Source organism: Maniola hyperantus, chromosome 8 (assembly GCF_902806685.2).
Source record: "Maniola hyperantus chromosome 8, iAphHyp1.2, whole genome shotgun sequence".
Classification (NCBI taxonomy): Eukaryota; Metazoa; Arthropoda; class Insecta; order Lepidoptera; family Nymphalidae; genus Maniola; species Maniola hyperantus.
In genome coordinates, this window is record NC_048543.1 from 12,916,983 (window position 1) to 12,940,137 (window position 23,155).

At 36.6% G+C, this 23,155-nt stretch overlaps 1 protein-coding gene across 5 annotated transcripts in view; it reads left to right on the forward strand.

The window, feature by feature from the left end:
- Positions 1 to 23,155, forward strand: part of LOC117984500 (CUGBP Elav-like family member 1) — a 462,287-nt gene that overhangs the window by 41,915 nt on the left and 397,217 nt on the right. For all 5 annotated transcript variants that reach the window (XM_069500135.1, XM_034971131.2, XM_069500137.1 and 2 more), the window contains one exon: positions 19,996 to 20,062. In XM_069500135.1, coding sequence (XP_069356236.1) covers positions 20,019 to 20,062 — 44 coding nt within the window. In that variant the 5' untranslated portion in view covers positions 19,996 to 20,018. The remainder of the gene's footprint in view (positions 1 to 19,995; positions 20,063 to 23,155) is intronic.

Genomic DNA, 23,155 nt, shown 5'->3' on the forward strand with positions numbered 1-23,155 from the left:
CTCCAACAGATTTGGGGAGTGAAATAATCTATTTTTGATCGACTTCAAAAAAGGAGGAGGTTCTCAATTCGTCGGAATCTTTTATTTTTATGTTTTATGTATGTTCCCCGATTACTCGAAGACGCCTGGACCGATTTTGAAAATTCTTTTTTGTTTGAAAGGGTGTACTTCAAAGTTGGTCCCATTTAAATTTGGTGAAGATCTGATGAACATCTTCGAAGATAGATAATGGAACTCCTCAACGGATAAGAGTAAATTGCTCGCGATCAGTGTAATAGCTTAGTTAAACAGTAGATTTATAACCAGGCATAGCATATTTTTTAATACCAATGGGGCCACTAAAAATTGTAAAATATTTTTTTTTTACAAAAAATATAAAAACCGACTTCAATACCTAGCCACAAATACTAAAAATTAAAAAATAATTTAATTTATTACCGAATTTATTATGTAACAAGAGTTAATACTTTTTGGTGCCGGTGCCAATTGGCTTTAGCTGCGCGAATCGTCTAGACTTCATATTTTTATAAAATTCCACAATGGCACCCCATTGGCACCGACCCCAAAATATTATCATAAAACTATATTAATTCTTGTTACATAATAAATTCGGTAATAAATTAAATTATTTTTTAATTTTTAGTGTTTGTGGCTAGGTATTGAAGTCGGTTTTTATTTATTTTTGTATTTTTTTTTTCATATATTGGATAAGATGTAATGGTGATAAATAATTACGTAAACTTAAAACTAAAGCTACGAGTGTTCTAAACGCACCCTGCGGGGTGATTGATCTCATTTGACGTTTACTTTTAATCCATTGAAGGTTTTCTACAAAAAATATTTTAATGTCACTAAGTGAATTAGCAATGTATAACCAACCAATGACAAAAATAATTTCGGTGGCTATCATTCATCATGAATATTTTTGTAACATAATGTTGAGGCATCTACTGGCAGGCATCAAATGTTACCTAGATTTGACGCTAGGTAGGCTATGAAACATTAGGTATCTTTGATTTCTCGTCACCCGCAGCCTAATATTTAACAGATGTCGATTCAGGATCAAAACCGAGTGTTTCCTCACTTTAGTTTATTTTGACAAAAGTTTATCGTCAGCGGAACATTCCGCTTCAGTTTCTCTTCTAACAACAGCCCAAACAGCAATCAACGCTGATACACTAAGATTCAGTTCCTCATTTCGATACTCAAAGACTTGACTCATTAGAAACGTATTTTGGTTGCCTCGGGGCCTTACCAAGATCGATCTGTATTCGCCAGCGCAATGTAAACTTTTGGCTATTGCAAGCAATCGCAAGAACATTTAAGTAGGTACCTATTCACTTTTTTGCTGAAATACAGAGTTGGATTTTCAAAAACTAACATGGATTTTAAGTGCCTAAATTACGAAAAAAAAATGTAAATGATCTTACGTCAAAGTGTAAAGTCAATTTTTTATATATTTTAAACTTTAGCCCCCCCCCCCCCTTCCACAGCCAGGCACCCTTAAACTTTCAAGTTTTAAAGTTGCCTGGCAGGGGTTTGCTACGACACTACGAGTCTGGCAATGCATGACGTAATTTCTAATACTATTCCAAAGAAAATATAAAAAAATTACTTCATACTTTGACGTAGATTATTTACACCTGTATTACCTGTTATCTCCCAAAGCCACCGTGATCCAAATTTTACTGTCTGCCACGCGCTGGCTCTCTCTCTATTAGGGCTCATACCAAAATGAAAGTCTTCAAAGGGCGATTCCGAAGATACTTAAGTATATACATTTTCAAAACAAGCAACAAATTCGGATAAGAACTTCGTAGTTCAAAAGCATGTACAGATTTTTTAGTAGGTATTTTATTTACTTTTATAACCGACTTCAGAAAAAATGACTGTTCTCAACTCAATGCGTATTTTTATTATCTTTGATGGATTGTAGTAAACTTCATACTTTTTTTTATACTCACTTCCACAATGAGACGTAAAACGAAATTGAATAATATATTAGATAAAATATTTCTGATAATAAAATTTATTGCCGTATGTATGGCTGTCATTTTGTTTGATAGATAATATACAGTAAAATGTTTGATAGATGTACAATAAAATGGAATTAACTTTAGCAGTCAAGAATAGGTACGGTATTTTACACCGATCGAAAATAATCTAAAAATGTATAAACAAGATACGCAATAAGCAATCGACAAATGTTAATTTCTGTTCATAAAATTGTATACTTAATGAATTTTATTACATTATAAAGATTTCACTTTTTTATTTGTTCTTCAAATATCCAAAATGCATGATACCGTACCCGCCATGTCAATTCCGACTGTGACGTCACATGGATTGAAATCGTAATGTATTTCACTAAGAAAACACCGTTGCTTTTCAATCCGTGTGACGTCAGTAAGTGACTTGCCAGAGCTAACTTCTGTAAGATATTTGTCAGCTGACTAGACCCTTAGACTGATGACTGCATTAGAACTTTTCTATTTAACTACTCGTACCTCTAGGTATTCGTGTTTCATCTCGTTCACGAATTCGCTCCAATTACGGCGGGTTGTGAAACGCTAGGCGACGCATCGGTACGGTTTCACCCCTTTAGCACGGCTAGGGTTTCTTCCAGCGATATAAATGTGTTCCACTAGATGCGGTGTTTCATAGTAACAACATGATCCAACGAACATCGGTGTCCGCACTCCTGTCAATCGTAGTCCACTTTAGACGCTGGAAAAATAATACCCGGCTGAGTTTGTTGTGGGCTCTTCTCAGACCTGGGCGCGTTTGGAACCCTCGTAGCTTTAGTTTTAAGTTTGCGTAATAATTATCACCACTATATCTTACAAATCCAACATCTGACCATCAAAAAGAGTAATTTATTATCTATTTTGAATAAATCATTTGACTTGACTTGACTTGACGCACTCCGTTTCTACGAACATAGAGTTAGAACAGACTCAGCTAATAATATCTTCCCGACCGAATTTTGGCCATGACGGCCAATTTCTATAGAGGTTAAAAAAAATTAAGACAGAATATACACACTCTCTATTCTCACAGTTTCACAGCCCGATCGGCGAGAGATCAGGTGCATGACCGGCGTATTACGTGCTCTCCGAGGCACGGGGGTCACACATCGCCAACGTTCTAACTCCAGGCTAGTACTGAGAATTTCTTAACAGAAAACCCCAAACCTAACTGTTTTTGGAATCAAACGCAAAACCTCGTCATCTGCAGTCAAACCGCTAGACTAACGAGGGTAGTCAAAAAAAGACTATAGGTAGGTACTAAAACTACCTATACCTACTTAAATGTGATAACGTAAATTTCGATTTATCGCGCAAGTTTAATTTTTAAAAATGGAATGTGTCTGAAGCAAATTACGTATAACAGGAGTGCGGAAACCGGTGTCCGTTAGAAAATGGAACATGTAAAAATAGTTATTAAAAAGCGCCGCATCTAGTGAAACATTTTTATCACTGGTTTCCTCGCGTACCAACGACCTTTGCTTTGTGGTACAAATCATTATTGTTACTAATTAATAAACCCACGCAATGATATTAAATTACACGTGATTTTGTCGAACATTAGGTATTTATTAATTTTATTAATTAAAGTATTCAATTTCTCGATTTTCGTAAAGATTTTGCATTAAGTACTTACAAGGAATGATGAATGAATGAATTTGTGAGAAAACATAATGTTTTCAAAGACGTGTGAAGTCTGCTAATCCACACTAGGCCAGTGTGGTGCACTATAGCCTAAACCCTTCTATGTCTAATGGAGTACAAGTATAGTAGGAATTGGGCCTTTGAAAAATACTAAATCACTAAAACTACAAAATGAGGCAAATGGTTATTGGTATTGAATTGTGTTTAGTTAGTATAACATAACGCTATGTTTTTGCTAGCGTTCTGATTACACCCTGTATTTAATCTAAATATATAAAAGGAAAAGGTGACTGACTGACTGACTGATCTATCAACCCAGAGCTCAAACTACTGGACGGATCGGGCTGAAATTTGGCATGCAGATAGCTATTATGACGTAGGCATCCGTTAAGAAGGGATTTTTGAAAATTCAACCCCTAAGGGAGAAAAATAACGGGTTGAAAATTTTGAAGTCTACGTGGATGAAGTCGCGAGCATAGACTAGTTATTAAATAAAATATTGTATTTTCTCTAATAACAATGGCTAACTTTGATGACGAAACATCACAAGGGCTGGTCTAATTGACAGTTCTGTGAGTAATCGAGTTAGGCGGCACTTTGCGAGATTAGAATCGCCGCAGTTCCGAAACACGGAATCACGAATTACTAAACTTGCTCTAGCTTTTTGGCATAGCGGTTAAAATATCTACTCCATACTCCGAAATCTATCCTGGGTTCTATTCTCAGCCAGGTTAACTTTAAAAATGATTAATTAACACTTTAACAAGTCACAACCCGCCATTATTTGTGTTTGCTTTTTATGTATACGATTTTAATGCGGTTCTACCAAATATTAGAATATATCGCTTGGAAGAAGAATACAATTTTTCCATTAAGCCCATTAAATAGGTCAGATAATTTTAAAGAAGATAAATAATTTGCCTTGACCCACTTTATTTAACTAGCTGATATCCGCAACTTCGTTCTCGTGGATATAGCTTTTGAAAAAGCCCATGGGAACTCTTTGATTTTTGGGGATAATAAGTAACCTATACGTTAATCCAGGGTATAATTATTTATCTCCATTCCAAATGTCAGCTAAAGCCGTCCAGTAGTTTTGCATGAAAGAGTAACAAACATACACATTTACATAAATTTACACATTCAAGGAAACGTTTGCCTTTGTAATATTAGTGTGATAGTGTGACTAGATGATGCCCGCTACTTCATCCTAGATACGACTACACGATGAAAGGAAAATTCATCATCCATAAGAAAACACACATTGTACCAATTACTCTACATAATAATATTATTTTTTATATCGAGCGTACAAATTGAATGGCAAACGTTTGTTTTGTACGGCCGCATTAATACCACTCGTAAACGCGATTATCGAATAAAAGCGCTCCAAACAAGCCATCAATTTCAATAAAATGATGATTGAGGACAAAAAAAAACCGTCATCCATCACCCGTGTCATTTTGACAGCGAGTCGGGGTGACCACACGCTCCGTACCCCCGAATATTTGGGAGGCGTTATTAAAAAATACCTTATTTAGGGTGCGCGGCATTCAAGTCGGAACAATATTGACTTTTGTTTGCGTAATTGTTTGAAAAATACAAAAAATATGAATATAAAAAAACCTAACAAAACGAGTGAAATTGAACATAAAAAGGGACATCAATCCTCTTTGAAAAATTGGGAGTGCCAATTTTTTGTATTTTTAGGGGAACCCTATGATCATATGACCGCCCAGAGCAGACTTAATTTGATCGGTTCATCGCATGGACGACCTTCCTCGTCCTCTGGTGCCGAGGACCTTGCTTTGCACGACAAGACGCTCGATGGAGTCACTCTCACGCCGCCGGGAGACTTGACCGAAGAAAAATATGCGGTTCTGTATACTAACGCCGAAAGTTGTTGTTTAATGCCGAGTTCTTGGAGTATAGAGACGTTGGTACCAAACTCGGTCCATGAGACTCCTAGCATTCGCCTCCAGCACCACATCACCAGAGCATCAATCTACTTCATCTCGACCAGTCGCAAAGTTCACGTCTTCGCAGAGTATAAACATATGGGCAAAACAAGCGTTTGGACGAGCCAGATCTTCGTAGCTTTTGTTATGTTCCTGTTCTACCATATTTTTTTAGCATTCTTCTATCTTAGTAGAACTCTTAGACGGTAGGTACTTACTCAAGTTATACGTTCACGTGATGGATAACACGTACATCAGAAAAGCATTCATTACCTTACACATTTAAGTAGGTATCAAAAATGTTGTTCAAAAAAGGTTTCTTGCTATATCAGAACTACGCATCTATATTTATGAGGATGTACCTACAAAATGTATCTTACAAAGAATTCAGAACAAAGTAAAACAAAAAACTGTCCCGCCCCGGGCTACTCCGACCGTGTCAAGATTCATAGCAAAAGTGGAAAGGATTTAGTTTAGAGGCACGAGGGCCATGTCGTTCTGAACAATTTATGTCAACAAAGCTACGTACAATACAACTAGTACTGACATTTATCTGCGTTTTAAGTATTTTATTTTTGTACAAAAAATGTTCTGTCAGAACAACGATAGTTAACTGGAACATTCTCCTGATTTTTTTAAAGAATAACTGACAATTTAGAAATTATAATTATTTTTTAAAGAATATTAGCCATGTTAATCATGATAATATTCCGATTTCCCCTTCAACTAAGCGTTAAGCTTGTGTACAATAAATTCAGCCAATAACAACCTTTTTTTTATTCCATGATAGGCTTGCGCTTAGCGACAATCATGTTTTAAAGAAAGCAATGGTGAGGTCTAAGTCTGAGCGCGCTTGCCTAGAAGGTACACACAATAAAACAGTGATCGACTCAGCTTTTCCATAATCGACTCGCATGATTCACCTCAAAAGCTAGTCACTAGACCAACAAGGCAGATATCAGAGCAATCATCCATCATCATCAACCGATAGACATCCACTGCTGGACATAGGTCTCGCGCCGTCTGAATCCAACGGCTCCCTGCGACTCGTCTGATGTCCGTCCACCTTCTGGGGGGGTCTTCCAACGCTGCGTCTTCCAGTGCAAGGTCACCATTCCAGCACCTTGGGACCCCAACGTTTATCGGTTTTCCGAACTATGTGCCCTGCCCGTTGCCACTTCAGCTTCGCAACCCGTTATCGTAGTGTCGGTTACTGTAGTTCTCCTAGGGATCTCCTCATTTCTGATTTGATCACGTAGAGAAACTCCAAACATAGCTCTCTCCATCGCCTGCTGAGCAATAATGATGACAAATCAGAATAGAGGAGCCCTTTCTCGAAATAGTCTCTCTATATCGTATTGATTGGTCGCAAACTCGCCAGCTATGCGAATGGCATGCCAGCTATGGTGCGGCCGACACAGACTATGGCCGGGCAAAGCGGCGGCCATGTATAAAACCCTCGGAATTGGGGCAAAGGCTTTATATCTAAAGGATTTTGATGTGACCATTAATTACGCATCGTCCTTTGTTTCACCTCGCCAAATTGAAAATTATTCACATTTCTGAATATATCACCTACTTTTATTAGGAACGTAGGTTCTAAACGGAAAACGGTCTCCTTTTAACCATTTCTAGGGTTCCGTACCCGAAGGGTGCCAACGGGACGCCATAACTAAGCCTCCGCTGTCTGTCCGTCTATCTGGCTGTATCTCATGAACCGTTATAGCTAGAGAAATGTAATTTTCAGAGTATGTACATTTCTATTGCCGCTATAACAGCAAATAATAAAAAAGCCGCCATGTAAATTAAAAAGTACACAGTGTTATATATTGTACGATGTTACGGAACCTTCGTGTGAAATGTGAAATTAATTACAAGTATGCTTTTAGTGAAAAAACTTTGCTATTAGATTCCAAGGTTTAGAAAATTTCGTTTTAATGCTACGAATCGCTTCTGTGAAAATTCACTGTTGACATTTTTAACGGAAACCAAATTACGGCGAAAGCATTACGGAAACCATTTATGAAAGTAGTTGTGAAATGTTTTGTAAAGTGTCAACCATTGATGTCGACCGACATACAGGCAAAGTATGAAAAACCTAAATGGAACAGTACTTACATTAATGAACTAGAAAATATAAACGACTATAGCTGATGCCCGCACTTTTTCCGCGTGGATTTAGGGATTTAAAAATTCTGTGGGGGTCTCTTTAATTTTCCGGGATAAAAAGTAGCTTATGTCGCTCTCCAGGTTTAACTAAACCCATGCAAAAAATCACGTCGGTCTGCAACTCTCTTGTGACGTGATTGAAGGTCAAACCAACAAACAAACACAAATTCGCATTTATAATATTAAAGTAAGATTTGTAAACATACGTGATTGTCTTGTGAAGTCTAATAATAATGGAATACCAAATCACGTTAGCATTGTTAAGGTGGCTGTTCATAGTGAGTGACAAACCGAGCTAATTTGATCTTTGTTGCTCTTCATGGCGTAATGGTTAACGCTGTGAGTAAGAAAGCGCTAGTCTGTAACCACCCTAGCTCCTCCGCCTAAATATAAATCAATCTTCAAAAGCAAAAAAAAAAATTACCCGTCAATGTCAAGACGCAGGAACAAAGCAAGGAACCACCCTCGTACCAAGTCGAGCATGTTTTGCGTAACTCACTTACGACTATTCAATTTGGGCGGGTGTATTTTTGAGTCAATTTCCCGGTCGACTTGTCGCATTTGGTTCGCGAGTGTTCGTGCGTGTAGTTTCATGACACCGCGACGCGTCCGTTAAGGCGGAAACAGCGAAAATATTAATTTCGCATCAGGAAAATGTTGGACCTGAAGAGGCATCGATAAAATAGGGCAAATCGAGTGAGAATCGACTGTGAAATTGATTTTACTTCATTTATTACATCACATAATATATAAGTACCTACTTGCAAACTCTTTTTTACTAGATCTTCCATTAGGAGTCTGACCACCGTACTCAGAGTCGCTAATCGTTAGGTACTTAAGATTGAGTTAAAACGAGACAGATTTATGTGAGAAATATAGCTCTGTCTCGTTTTAACTAAACTTAAGTAACGATTAAGCGACTCTGAGTACGGCGGTATATGTATATTATGATTATATATTATTTTCAAGCGAAAACGAACTAATGATGGTTTTTGAAAAGATATAAGATATTATGCTCCACCCTTACATTCTGAGTGTTGAATAAACCTACCTTTCTGTCTAGGTGTGTTTAATAACATGTCACCATGATACCGATACGAAAATACTAATTTTCCATCAGAAAAAATGCGAGATGTGAAAAGGTAGGTATCGATAAAACAGAGCGAATTGAGTGCGAGTTGCGAAGTATGTCAGAGTCTATAGGGGTGTGAAATTGATTTTACATACAACCCCTTGTACTTATTTTTTTAGGCAAATTTCGTTTATCCCGTACATGATGTTGGTTTCAATGCGGCACTGCTCCCAAAGGCTTTATCGTTAAAGTTGGTGCTAGCTGCAATAATTGAAGCCTCGCGAAAAAACAGGCCTTAGGCAATTAAAATATAACAAACTCAAAACCTAAAACTTCTCAGGCGTAGTGGTAAAATAATGTAACTTAATTTATTATTACTTTGTAACTACAATTTTGGTGGTACAATACTGGTTCTCAGTTGAAAGGCATAGTAATGTTAGAACTTGTGTGTGATCTCTGTTTGTTACTTATAATTTTCTTCCTCTATAGTGTGTCTTATCTCTCACTCGCTAAAAAAATTAAAGAATAATTTATTTATTTATTTGAACGCAAGATCACTGAGCCAGAGAGGTCCTTAAACGAGTTACGATAGAAAATAACTGCCTACCATACGTTTAAATAGATTTCCTTCTACATACCTAGGTAAAGTTGCGTGAACTTTTGTGCTCGCCTTAGCCCTTTGTCCCTTCAGGAAATTCCTAAAAGATCCATGCCATGATTTATAGCTTCAGGGTTGAGCAGACAGTAGTCTTCGGCGCTTTGGGTCACGGATGTGCCACTCGCACAAGATCTATTGCTTTCTTGTTAACCCATTTACATAATGCTCCTTTAGCCCTTTTCCTATAAGAGAGGGAATTTGTAAAAAATTGCAGCACTTACTTCAGTGTTTTTGAACTTGACTTTTTTCCTTATTGAAGGGAGTTTCAGTATTTCAATGTTTTTGCACTTGACAATTTTTTTATTGGTATGAGTTTGTAAAAAATACTCCATTTCAGTGTTTTCGAACTTGATGATTTTAACAAGGGTGGTGTAGCTAGTTGTGATGGCACATACAAACCGATTTAGCGGGTTAAGCAACGTTAACCCAAGTCGGTAGATTTGATGGGTGACAGACTTTTTTGGTCTGATTTTGACCTTTACATTTTCTCAGTGTCTCAGAAAGTAGGTACGTTCCGCTATCAGTCACATTATCGATAACATCTGATAATTAAAATCGTCAAAAGTCGAGTCATACTCGTAGGCGTCCTTCTGGGAGCCCACCGCTTTATGATCCCACCGCGTCTCGCTGTAAGATAAAAACCAGTCAAGTGCGAGTCGGACCTGCACGCAAAGGGTTTCGTACCATCGTACATGATTCTGTACTTATAGATATTTTTTAATGTACATGGTGCCATTTTAATTTTTTTATTATAGCAGCAATAAACATAGACATTCTGTGAAAATTTCAACTCTCTGTTTATTACGGTTCATGAGATACAGCCTGCTGACTAATAGACAGACGGACAGACGGGCGGACAGCGGTGGATTAGTAATAGGGTCCCGTTGGCACCGTTTACGTACGGAACCCTAAAACTGACCTAAATATTTTGAGATTTTCCCCGTCGTTTGTTCTTTAAAATATTTCATCGAATTATTTTTATTCCGATACTACAAAACCCACACAGACCTTTTAGTTTTCACTGTGTCATGGGTCATATTATTATATACGTTAGAATTCTCGGCAAAAGGTATACTCGAGTCCAAAAATGTACATCATTTTTAATATTCATAATTTTATCACGATTCAAAGTTATATTTATGGCAGCTTTTTATAATCGCCTAATAAGTAGAATTACTTTTGAAATGCATTTATATGGAATCTTATATTCTCGATTCAAATGCGTAATCACCAATTTGTATTACTTTCAGAACCAAATAATTTAGAAAAATAACTTTTTTCCGTGACCACGTGAATTTAAGTTTTTTAGTCAATGCGTTAAAAAATTTCAAAATGCTTTCTATAGGACACTTTATAGAAGTACATTAAACTATGTAAAATTAAATTATAAGTCAGTCTGTTAGTTTGTCTTATTATTTATAAATTTAAAAAGGTAAATCTATTCACGCATTAATTTTCATTTTATTTGTTACGGAACCGTCCACAGAATTACACACTTAAATTGCATTTATTATTCCTTATTTTCTATAGATCTTATTATGTAACTCCATTTACGGGCAGTCACAACGTGTATTGGATTTTTTTCTTAAAACCTTCAAAATTACTCGTAGGTACGTTTTATCAATTAAATTTACACGCTCCATTGAATTACAAAAGGGTAAAAAACAAACAAACCACATCAAAGCAACACGTAATTTCATCTCAGGCATCAGATAGCCGAAGGGATATGAGGTACTAAAATACAAACAATAGTGCTCAGCCCCATTCGGGAAACATATTGACAGCGCACCCTAGCCTGAAACGCCTAGGGCGAGTAAATCAATACGTCTTTGATAATGTCTATACCTATCAGAGAATTATTTAGTTTAAGTACATGTTTTCCTTTACTAGAACCATTATAAATGGTTTTCATAATTTATTATTATTAATTCAAAAGTGTATGATGTATTAGTTTTTATGACTTGTACACCGTTAAAGCAAGTTATATTTTAATTGCTTACAATATCATTTGCTCAAAAGGCGTTGGAATTAATAATAAAAAAACCAGTGAAGTGCGAATCAAACTCCTACTAGTAAGGTCAACCTTTTAAGGATTGATCAACCTCTTTACCATGGTACAAGAAAATACTTTTTTGTGATGTAAACTCAAATTCACAGTTTTCGGGTTTTTACCTTTACTAGTGCTATAAAACATTGCTACCTGCCAAATTTCATGATATTAGGTCAGCGGCAAGTACCCTATAGGTTTGACCGACAGAGAACGAAGTGATCCTGTGAAGGTGAGAAATGCGGAACGCTAAAAGCCTAAAATAAAGGAATATATAAAGATAGTATTCAGATTACTTTTATTTACAGAAATAGAGCAAGCTGATGACTAGTTTTGACAACTATAACTAGAGATAAGCAACTTTTTGTCAAACTTCAAACCTTAGTATGGGAGTTTGTATAAAATACACAAATATGATGTCGATAGACGTAATTTGACGTACTTTTTTAGTTAGATCGATAATTCAAAATGGTCATCAAACTTAAAGCTAACAGCGGACGTGGAAATCTGAAAGATCCTCTATTTAATAATTCCTAATAAATCATTTATATTTGACTAGCTTATGCTCGTAACTTCGTCCGCGTAGACTTTACAAATTTCAAACCCCTATTTCACCCTCTCAAAAATCCTTTCTTAGCGCATGCCTACGTCATAATAGCCATCTGCATGCAAAATTTCAGCCCGATCCGTACAGATCTAGTTTGAGCTGTGCGTTGATAGATCAGTCAGTCAGTCAGCCAGTCAGTCAGTCAGTCAGTCATTCACCTTTTCCTTTTATATATTTAAGACATAGGCATCATCCGAGTTCTAATATTTAAGTATTAAGATTGTCAATGCGACTGTACCAGCAATGGCATGAATAGGCGCGCTCCCTTTAGGAGCGGTTTCTATACGTTCGATATTGGAATTTGCCGATAAAGGATTGGTCAACCTTTTTACTTGAACTCACCATGTCCTTCGGTATGTGTACATTATATAATATAACTCTGAGGTATAGATGTTATATCAAATTAAAAATCTAGATATGCACTACACAGACTAATGAAAGTTTCTGAAAATGACAAGGCGTGTTGAATATTTATTTCTGTATGAAATACACTTACGCCACAGATGTTAATTTTACTGAAAAGCTTGTTTAAATTTAGGAGTGGGTATATACTTATTATTATATAGTTATAATAGCCTAGTAGGTTAGGACGTCCGCCTCTTATTCGGAGGTCAGAACATTGTATAGTAGACAAGAGAATATGGTTACGTACTAGACTTTAAAGGGCGATATTTAAGACGACTGTCTATCTTTGGGTTTCTTATATCAATGTGTCGATCCTTTGTACTTTTAGATATATTAAAAGGATATAAATAAGTATGTAGCGAGAATCGAGATTATAACGGATATTTTTTCATTAGGTAATCTGAAAAATATGACAATGCTTCAGTACATATCTTTTGATAAACGAATTACAAAACATAAAAGTTGGGTTTCAAAAATAAATTATTAGTGGTTGTTATTTCATCATCATCGTCATCATCACTGTGAACCGATAGACATTCACTGTTAGGGCGTTTGTGCTCTCATCCGTATTCGATTCGTATCCGTGATTCTTCGAAGTGGCCGTCATATAAATACGTACATTCGATTCGTAATTTTTATATGGATCCGTAAATTCACGGATGAGTGCACAAACGCCCTTAAACATAGATCTTGTTTGTCAAGTATCATGTCAAAAGTACAATTTTAGTCTATATTTTAAAGGTGAACCGTACTTTTGACATAACAGTTGACACATATAGAGTTTAAATGGCGCGTGAAAACTCATTTTGTACGGACTATATCCGACTTAAATTAGAAAGAGAGAGAAATACAGATAAAGTAATATTTTTGTATATTAATAACATGTCAAAGAGTTCGAATATAAAAGTCTGCCTAGCAAGCTCACGTCCTTCAAAGCAAGAGTTCGCATTTATCGATGCAGGAAAAAACGCTACTATTTTGATTTCAAAGATGGATATAGGAAAAGATTTTGTTTGCGAATAATCTTTTTTCTTTCTAATCTTGAAATCCTTTGATGGAATATTTTTCGTTATCTGTATGAAAAAATATGCTATATGAACATTCTAAATAATATCTGTCCACAGCTATACTCACGTGTTTAGTCGACGTTAGCCCGACTAGTTTCGAACCCATACGGGGTCCTTTTTCAAGGGAGTCCGTTCGCGCACGCGCCGCGGTTTTGACTATATAGCCGTGGACAGATATTATTTAGAATGGAAATGAACATGTTAATTTATCTTTTGTATTAAAGTTTATTTTCCTTTACATCGAATTACGTGTTTCTTTACTTCATTTTGTTTTAATAAGTAGTTTGAATAAGCGGCTTCTTCTGTTTTAGTTGATAAAATATTATTAAAATGTTTTATTTGCTGAAAAATTGAATGATAATAATGTATTATTCTTAATAAATAAATTTCCTTTAAAAAAATAATTACCCTCATACATTCTAGGTACAAGTCGCTATGTTATGAAGCATGCTCGAATGTGTCGTTACAGAATAGGTAAAGTAGGGGAAAATATTATTTGATCCTCTAAAAATCGAATTGATCTGTTATAAATGATCACTTTTAAAAATAACTAATGATGTATTGTTTTGATGACTGAATGACATGACCGGCCATTTGTCGGGCTAAAATTCTAGGTTCCTATGTTCTAACCTAGAACATGGTGAGAATATAAGCATTCGTATGCCGTCAGGCCGGTCACTTACATTCTATTGGGTACCTACCTAACTTAAAAAAATTGCGGTGTTCTAAACATATTAAAATATCGATTGATTTGATTTGTTTTGTGTCTCAAAGAAAGGGGATTAATTACTAAAACAGATGATCGTTTTGCAAAATTATAAATCATTTAAATAGATAGGTACAGTGAGTGACTTTACATATTATAACTGTGGAACCAACTCCCATCGGCGGTGTTCCCACTAGATTATAACATGGGGTTATTCAAGGGGCGGACCAACAAATTCCTAAAAGGCCGGCAACGCATCGGCGGCTTCTCTGGTGCTGCAAATGTTCATGGGCGGCGGTAATCACTTAACATCAGGTGACCCGCCTGCTCGCTTGCTCGCTATATCTATTAAAAAAAAAAAAAAAAAAAAAAAATATTTTTTCATGTAATCTAAATATATAAAACGAAAAAATGACTGACTGATCTTTCAACGCACAGCTCAAACTACTGAATGGATCGGGCTATAATTTGGCATGCAGATAACTATTGTGACGTAGGCATCCACTAAGAAAGGGTTTTCTTGAAAATTCAACCTCTAAGGGGGTGAAATAGGGGTAACGCTAAACAATGATTCCTGCTAAGAAATAATTTAAAGATATTTCACGAGCCGAGGCGGGTCATCATCACATCGTTATCTTAACCAATCGCCAGCCCATTACTGAGCACAAAGCTTTTTAGAATGAAAAGCTACAGTCCACCACGCTGTTCAAGTCCAGGTTGGCAGATTTCACACACCTTTGAAAACTTAGTGGCAAACTCTGAGTCAGGTTTCCTCACAATTTCGGAGCGGATTTGCATTAAATAAAATAAATTACAATCCAGTCACATGTGGAAAATTTCAAGCGTGTACAAAAAGTTTTTGCTTCGATATTTACACTAAAAGCAAAGTCCAAACCGAGTTTCCCAAAAAGTTCGCGAAAAGGTTTAGGTCACATTTTACGATTATGTTTATTTTTGTCGATTTAACTTTTCCCGTCCCTCGCACGTGCGAAGGTGCTAAGAAAAGGAAAACTGGCTAAACTTTGCAAATTTCCCCCGAAAACTTTGTCCCCTAAAATACCCACTTGTGCTTTCACACGCCTTAAAAATTTATAATGAAATTCGCCTCTTAATAAATTGTACGTTGATGGCAAAGTAACGATAACGTCTGCACAGCGTGACGACAACCGAATCCGAAATTTTATGTTTTGAATAAAAACAAACCTACTTAGTACCTCGAAAACCTCAACTTTTTATCAAAATACTTTATGCTAAGTTTAAGTAGTTATTTAAAAAGCTCGGCTCCATATATTATGCATCGTAGTTCAGAAGTTAATTTGAATGAACTTTGCTGTGACTAACTTTGGCTTATCACTACACTCTTGGTCTCATTTTATCAGTTGCATGTCTATCCACAGACGAAATACGACTGATCAATCAGTACCCTTATTATAAACGCGAAAGTGTGTTTGTCTTGTTGGGTTATTGGTTTGTCCTTCAATCACGTCGCAAAGGTGCATTGGATTGACCTGATTTTTGCATGGGTATAAATAAAGACCTGGAGAGTGACATAGGCTACGTTTTATCCCGGAAAATCAAATTCCCACGGGATTTTTAAAAACCTAATTCCACGCGGACGAAGTCGCGTGCTGTATACTTTTAATCATTCTGATCCGCTTAAGTGTAGAAGCACCCTAAGAACTTTATCTTCGGTCGACTTAAGTAGGCGCCTAACCTCCACTACCATGTTCATCGTACAAATAATTATTGTAACCCTAACGCGAATTAAATTGTTAATAGCAAAATGTTTTCCCAAGCGGTCTGATATACCCCTTGGCGGTGTTCGGTGCGATTTGCTATTCGAATCACGGCGCCTTCGGCGGGCAGTGAGCGGCAAATCACGCGCCACTGTACCCGCTCGCTAAATGAATATTGACATCTAACTAGCAGTGAACGGGTTGAATTGATAATCGCGTGAACTATCATTTGGAAATCGAATCAACTATTACAAAATTGACGAATTCTCCAGGGATAATAATACCTTTTGAAATAAATCACTTATAATAAAATGAATTATTGACATAATATTCTGCAAACTGCCAGTGAATGAGTGTTGAATTTATAATACGTGAACTATAATTTGGAAATCGAATCAGCTACCTGTTATAAAATTGCCAATCTATTCAGGGACAATCTTATTTTAAACTTTTCATCATCATCATCATCAACCAATAGACGTCCACTCTTGGACATAGGTCTCTTGTAGGGACTTTCACACGCCATGGTCTTGCGCCGCCTGGATCCAGCGGCTTCAAACTTTTATGCTGAATTTAGTTTATGACAATGTATACTGACATCTGACTAGCAGTGAACGGGTTAACTTGATTACCGCGTAAACTATCATTTAGAAATCGAATCAACTATTACAAAATTGACTTATTCTCCAGGGACGTATTTAGTATTTTTTTTACTAGCGCGACTTTGTCTGCGTGGACTACGCAAATTTCAAACCCCTGTTTTACCCCTTAGGGGTTGAATTTTCAAAAATCCTGTCTAAGCGGACGTCTACGTCATAATATTTATCTGCTTGCCCAGCCACTAGGGTGAGCTGTGCGTTGCTAGGTCAGTCAGTTAGCTTTTCCTTTTATATTAATATTTTTATTTTAAACTTCTTTCCACGCACGTGCAAACTGTGGAACCAACTCCCATCGGCGGTGTTCATACTAGATTATAACATAACATGGGGTTATTCAAGGGGCGGACCAACAAATTCCTAAAAGGCCGGCAAACGCATCGGCGGCTCCTCTGGTGCTGCAAATGTTCATGGGCGGCGGTAATCACTTAACATCAGGTGACCCGCCTGGTCGTTTGCTCGCTATATCTATTTAAAAAAAAAACTTATTAAGTATATTACTGACTTACGTATATACCTACGTATTATATGTACTAACTAGTAAGAAGTGAATGGGGGTAGTTCAGACTTTATTTGGAAGTCGAATCAACTATTTCAAAACTCGCAAGAGTTTGGAGAAAGACACTTAGAGTTAAGAACATGGTCTTGGGTTATTTATTTATACCAATAATATTTTAAGTAGTCTTAGTACAAATCTAGAATCACTTAAAAAGGGTAAATTTTCCATTTCACCACTCGCCACCTTTTCAAATTTCAAATCAAAATAATTACAATGACAAGACAGAGTCGGTGATGCGCAACCATTACTCATCGAAATAAATAATCTAGAGCACCCCTTTTTAATTATGCAAAATCTGTCCCATTCATTAACGCCTCCCCACTCCCCACTTCACCCCCCTTAATATAAATGAAAGAGATAAATACTGTTTACCTGAAAATTATGAAACACCAAAGACAGATGACGCCATCTTTTTCAATTATGCTCGAAGCGATTGCCTTCTTTTTCATTTTGTTGTAAGAGCCCATTTACACGAAACTTTTTTGCGCGCAGGTAACGCGCGTTGTAATGTTTCAATAGTTCCGTAAACTGAACGCGTGTCACTAAAATTTGACAGCTGCAATGTTCTGATTGCAATCACTTCCAAATTGTTTGACTCTCATTTCATGAGAATATCATGACTTCCACCTCCAATAATTGCGATTATAGTATTGTACTAATAACAACTTCCATACTAGAGGCTCCAAGGCCTTCTCGTGAACATGTAAGTACAAGCTTAGCTAAGCAAGCCACTTTGTCAATAAATACGCAGTCACATAATATCAATCTGACTTAAAAAGTGGCGTTTAAACCATATTTTGTAAAGCATATATAACATAGCATACCTAAAAAAATACATAACTACTTATTTAAAGTTGCATTGTAAATCATACGTCCTTATTAACACAGTGTTAATGTTCAAATCGCCCAAATAACAATTTTCTATATTCAAGAACACTTGACGTCCGTAAGCCATTACTATGTCACGTTTGATTCAGATAATTTTAGTTGGGTGTTACATCCTGCATCTTGGGGCCCCGTCATGTGCAAAGATTCTAGGGGCCCCTACACACGTTCAAGAATACGTTCAATCTGCACAATTGTTGAATCAGAAGAAAACGTACCTAAATGTAAGATAGTGTATAGGGCCCTTTAGAAAACGGACACGGTTTTCGTGACGTTACTTTTTACAGTCGCAATATTTTCGGTTATAAAAAGAAGACGGAGGACTTTTTACCGTTTTCGAATTCAGTATTAGAACTTTTATTGGAGTCAGCGAGCTCTATGACCTAATGAAATTTATCAAAGCTCTTATCAGATTATTTTTGTGACACTTTATCATCTAATTTTGAACTTCCGAATTATTCAAAGCCATTACGTGAGAAAATGTTATTTCACAAATTCAACGTTGATTGACTGAAATGTAAGGAGAATATTTTTTGTTGTTTGTCTTGAAAGTGTTATTTTTCTCTAAGGTACAAGGCATCTGCTATAATTATTTTTATAAAAAAATCGTAAAGCTATTTTTATAAGTATTTCGTACCTACACTTTGAAGTAAAAAAGCTTTTGAAGTCAAATCAGTGTTGCTTTATTGAAAATACTAGCTATTGCCCTCGGCTTTGTCCGCGTGATAACATTTATAGCACTCAAGGATAATGTAGCTATCTACCAGTGAAAGAATTATCACAATCTGATCATTGGTTCCAGAGATTACCTCCTACACAAACTTTTGACTCTTTGTAATATTAGTAGGTATACCTACATTTATTATGGTCTATGTTATTCAAACCAAACAATTCACAAAATGGTATAGTACGCGTCTGAAAGTAATGTACATCAGCCTTTAGAATAACATTTCGGCTTTGTAAAGCGTTGTCTCTGTCACTCATAGCTATAAGACGTTTTGTCGGTCTCAATGACAGGGACAACGCTCTACAAATCTACTACCTCCTTCTAAATGTCGATGTACATTACTTTCGGCAGCGTACTGTAAATGTAAATTAGGTAGGTTTAGTTCTCTACATTTACGCAGTTCATTTAAAGATTTTTTTAAAAAAGACCCTTTTGTAATCGGGTAAAAATCTACATATCAATCAACGGCAGACCAAAAGACAATCTGCGCAAAATGCACATCACGGCCCGCACTCGTAAACCTAAAGTGAGAATTCCCTTGCAAAGAGCGTACCTACAAAATAAAAACGGAATCACCCCTGGAACCCTAAAATCTTTCGCAGTCCTCCCGAGATCTGTCATTTGAAGTCGACGTGACAGGGGAAATAGAAAGGAAGCGTAAATCATTGCACACGAATACTTTGCCTTTTGAAATGTTAAAAGATGAGCGGGGAGGTTTAAAATTGGAAATAAATCGATCGGTTGTTACTGTTGAGGAATCAAATTGGTAAACTATGATATTCTCAAGATAGCATGATATGGGTGACAGTTCGCTATTTTCACCCATATCAATTCCTACAAACGAAAATATTAAGTTATAATAATAATGAATATCATCATTGCAAACATATAATAAGTCTAGAAATAAAAATAAAATCACAGAATAAAATAGATTTAAAAGAAAAGAGAGAGAAAAGAAAAATAATTAAATTATTTCGTTTTGATCTGTAAATCAGACCGAAACGTTAGCCCATAGAGATAAACAACCATCGAGAAATCGTGATTAGTAAGTAATTTGTGTTTGTTATTTCAGATTTTTCGCAGTATTTGGGAGACATGGAGATGCAGGAGTACAAGATTTTAACAGGTGGAACTGACAGGTGGGTGAAAACTAATATACTTAATATGTATTTTCGAAGTTTTACCACAGTCCACGACAGAGGGATCTTCTATGAAAACGTCGAGTCTTCGATGTCACTGGCAGGAGTCAAATTATAGTACACTAGCTTATGCTCGCGACTTCGTCCGCGTGGACTACAAGAAATTTCAAACCCCTATTTCACCCCCTTAGGGGTTGAATTTTTAAAAAATCCTTTCTTAGCGGATACCTACGTTATAAAAAGTATCTGCATGTCAAATTTCAGCCCAATCCGTCCCGTAGTTTGAGCTGTGCGTTGATAGATCAGTCAGTCAGTCAGTCACCTTTTCCTTTTATATATATAGATTTGACGCAGGTAGCCCTAAAGTACCCCTATTTTTTTTGATTTTACATCACCATAGCCTAATATTTGACATACCGTCGATTCAGGATCAAACCGAGGATTCCCTCACATCTAGTTCACTCTGGTTTACTTTATAATTAAGTTATAATTATATTATCTTCAATTGTATAAAGTTACAACAATCATAATAAGTCAGACTACCTACAATAATCCCTTATAATATGTATAAAACCTACTTTAATCAGCTTGAAAGCATCTTCGTGATATAAAGTGATTCATGTCGCGAGTTTGACGTACATACATTAAGTTCTTAGGTATGCCCCATTTCACTCAGAAAGATTACAAACATGATAGTCGAGTAAAGACAGGTATTAAAGCTTTGGAAGTAATTTGATGAAAAGCGCAAGTCTAAACATTTAAGATTGAGTTTGCGAAACTCCTAGCACAAGCTTGACGCTTAGTTGGAAAGGGGTATTCCCCTTTAGGGGTTTAACATGGCTAATATTCTTTATAAAAAAATAAAAATAAAAGCATTCACTTCATTCATGGTGTTAATTTTCGAGATAAAGTCTCTCTCTCTTTCTTTCTCTCTTATATACCTACTAGCTTATGCCCACGACTTCGTCCGCGTGGACTACACAAATTTCGAACCCCTATTTCAACCTCTTAGGGGTCGAATTTTCAAAAATCCTTTCTTAGCGGATGCCTACATAGCTATAGCTATCTGCCAATTTCAGCCCGATCCGTCCAGTAGTTTGAACTGTGCGTTGATAGATCAGTCAGTCAGGCAGTCAGTCAGTCACCTTTTCCTTTTATATATTTAGACTAGCTTATGCCCGCGACTTCGTCCGCGTGGACTACATAAATTTCAAACCCCTATTTTACCCCCAAGGTTGAATTTACAAAAATCCTTGTAAAGAAGAAACAAACAAACAGATAGACTTTTAGTTCTATACTTAAATTAAAGTACCTACCTATATTCCGCGATAGGTTGAGATGACAATCGGGGTATGAGGCACCGGGGACGCACGTCACCCGCGCTCACCCACACCGGGTTAGCGCGGGGGCTGTGCGGGTGTGCGGGGCGTTCCCTCCCTGATTTCCATTTCAACCAGTCGCGTACTAAGAAATATTATATCAGCATCTGTATTCTGTATCTCTACATAGTATAAAATAAAGTCGCTTCCCGCGTCTGTATGTATGTATGAACGCGTAGATCTTTTAAACTACGCAACGGATTTTAATGCGGTTTTCACCAATAGATAGAGTGATTCAAGAGGAAGGTTTATAGGTATAGTTTAATTCTCAAAAAATTAGAGATCCCTAGGGAAATTGAAATAACGTGAATTAGGTCGGCAAAATCCTCTCTATTTGAGAGTTTCCGAGGCGTGCGCTGTCTAAATGGTCAAAGTTAAACGAAATCGGTGAAATTGTTTCTCTTATAAAGTTCTACAAAAAAGTCCGCGATAGCATACATGTATCCACATTAGTATACACATTGCACCCATGCGAAGCCGGGGTGGGTCGCTAGTCCTATTCTAAAAGCGATCAGAATAGAGCATTTTTTTCTGATGTCTCAATCCGTATTTATGCAAACATTTCTGTTTTTATGGAAGTTTTTTTTGAAAATACTGCTGAATTGGGGAAAAATAAATTATATTAGGAACTTATAGCGAAACTTTCATCTCTTTAATCCTATTTCTTCGAAGAGTAGAGCACATAGATATTTCTAAGTGTGCAATATCTTTCACAAAAGGAGGTCTAAAGAGGTCTCATTCGGGCACGCCGCCGGTCGCTGAGACGACGCCATCCATCTTGTTTTTATTTTTTCCCCCTTCATCCAAATCTTGTATTCGTCAAAGTGCAATATCATCAAATCACTGTAAAAGAAGTCCCGTGATTTAGATGGGGTGGGGATAAAATATTACAACGGGAAAGTTTAGCTCGTACGGGGACGAGTTAGCTTAGGGCGGTGGAGTAACGCGAGCTAGCGATTCACCTGTGTTCAAACTATCCTAATTACACTAATATTATAAAGGCGAAAGTTTGTGTGTATGTTTGTTACTCTTTCAAAAACTCAGCAAAATCTATTAGACGGAATTGGCTGAAATTTTGAATTTATTTTACCGCTGTTATTACTCTGCTACTAAACTTAATCCTCAGTTGTCTTGAAGTGTATTTTGACAGCCATTTTATTTATCTGAAGTACTTGAATGAATCTTTTGATGGAAGCTTCATTATTGTAACCTACTTTTTAAATGTGTGATTTGACAAAACTTTCTTATGCTTTTCTGCTTACATTTCTCCCAAATTCTTCATTTATTCAGTATGCCAAAATCGCATTAGTCATAGCTAGATGTAGAGTATGATTTCGACTTTAGCTTAAGGAACCATGATAATAATAATATCAGGAACGCGCGTCGATCGGTTTGTTTTATACACAGGGTAAAGACAAGGGTCAAATTCTACGACCCATTCAGTAACTGACTTGGATCCAGCACAATTAATTTGATATGCGTTGTGGCAACAAGTCACTACTAGTCTATGCTACTATTTGAGCGATAATGTTATCGCTTTCGGTGTTACACGGGCCTCAATACCCTTAGTGGCGGCATCTTGTGCAGAGTCACTCAAGACGTATTTCATGGTACGTCGACTCACGAGATGATATTGTCGGGGATATGATTTGAGAGAGTAACAAATGTATTATGTGCTGCAGAGTACAGTGTACGGGGCACGTGTTCGATACCA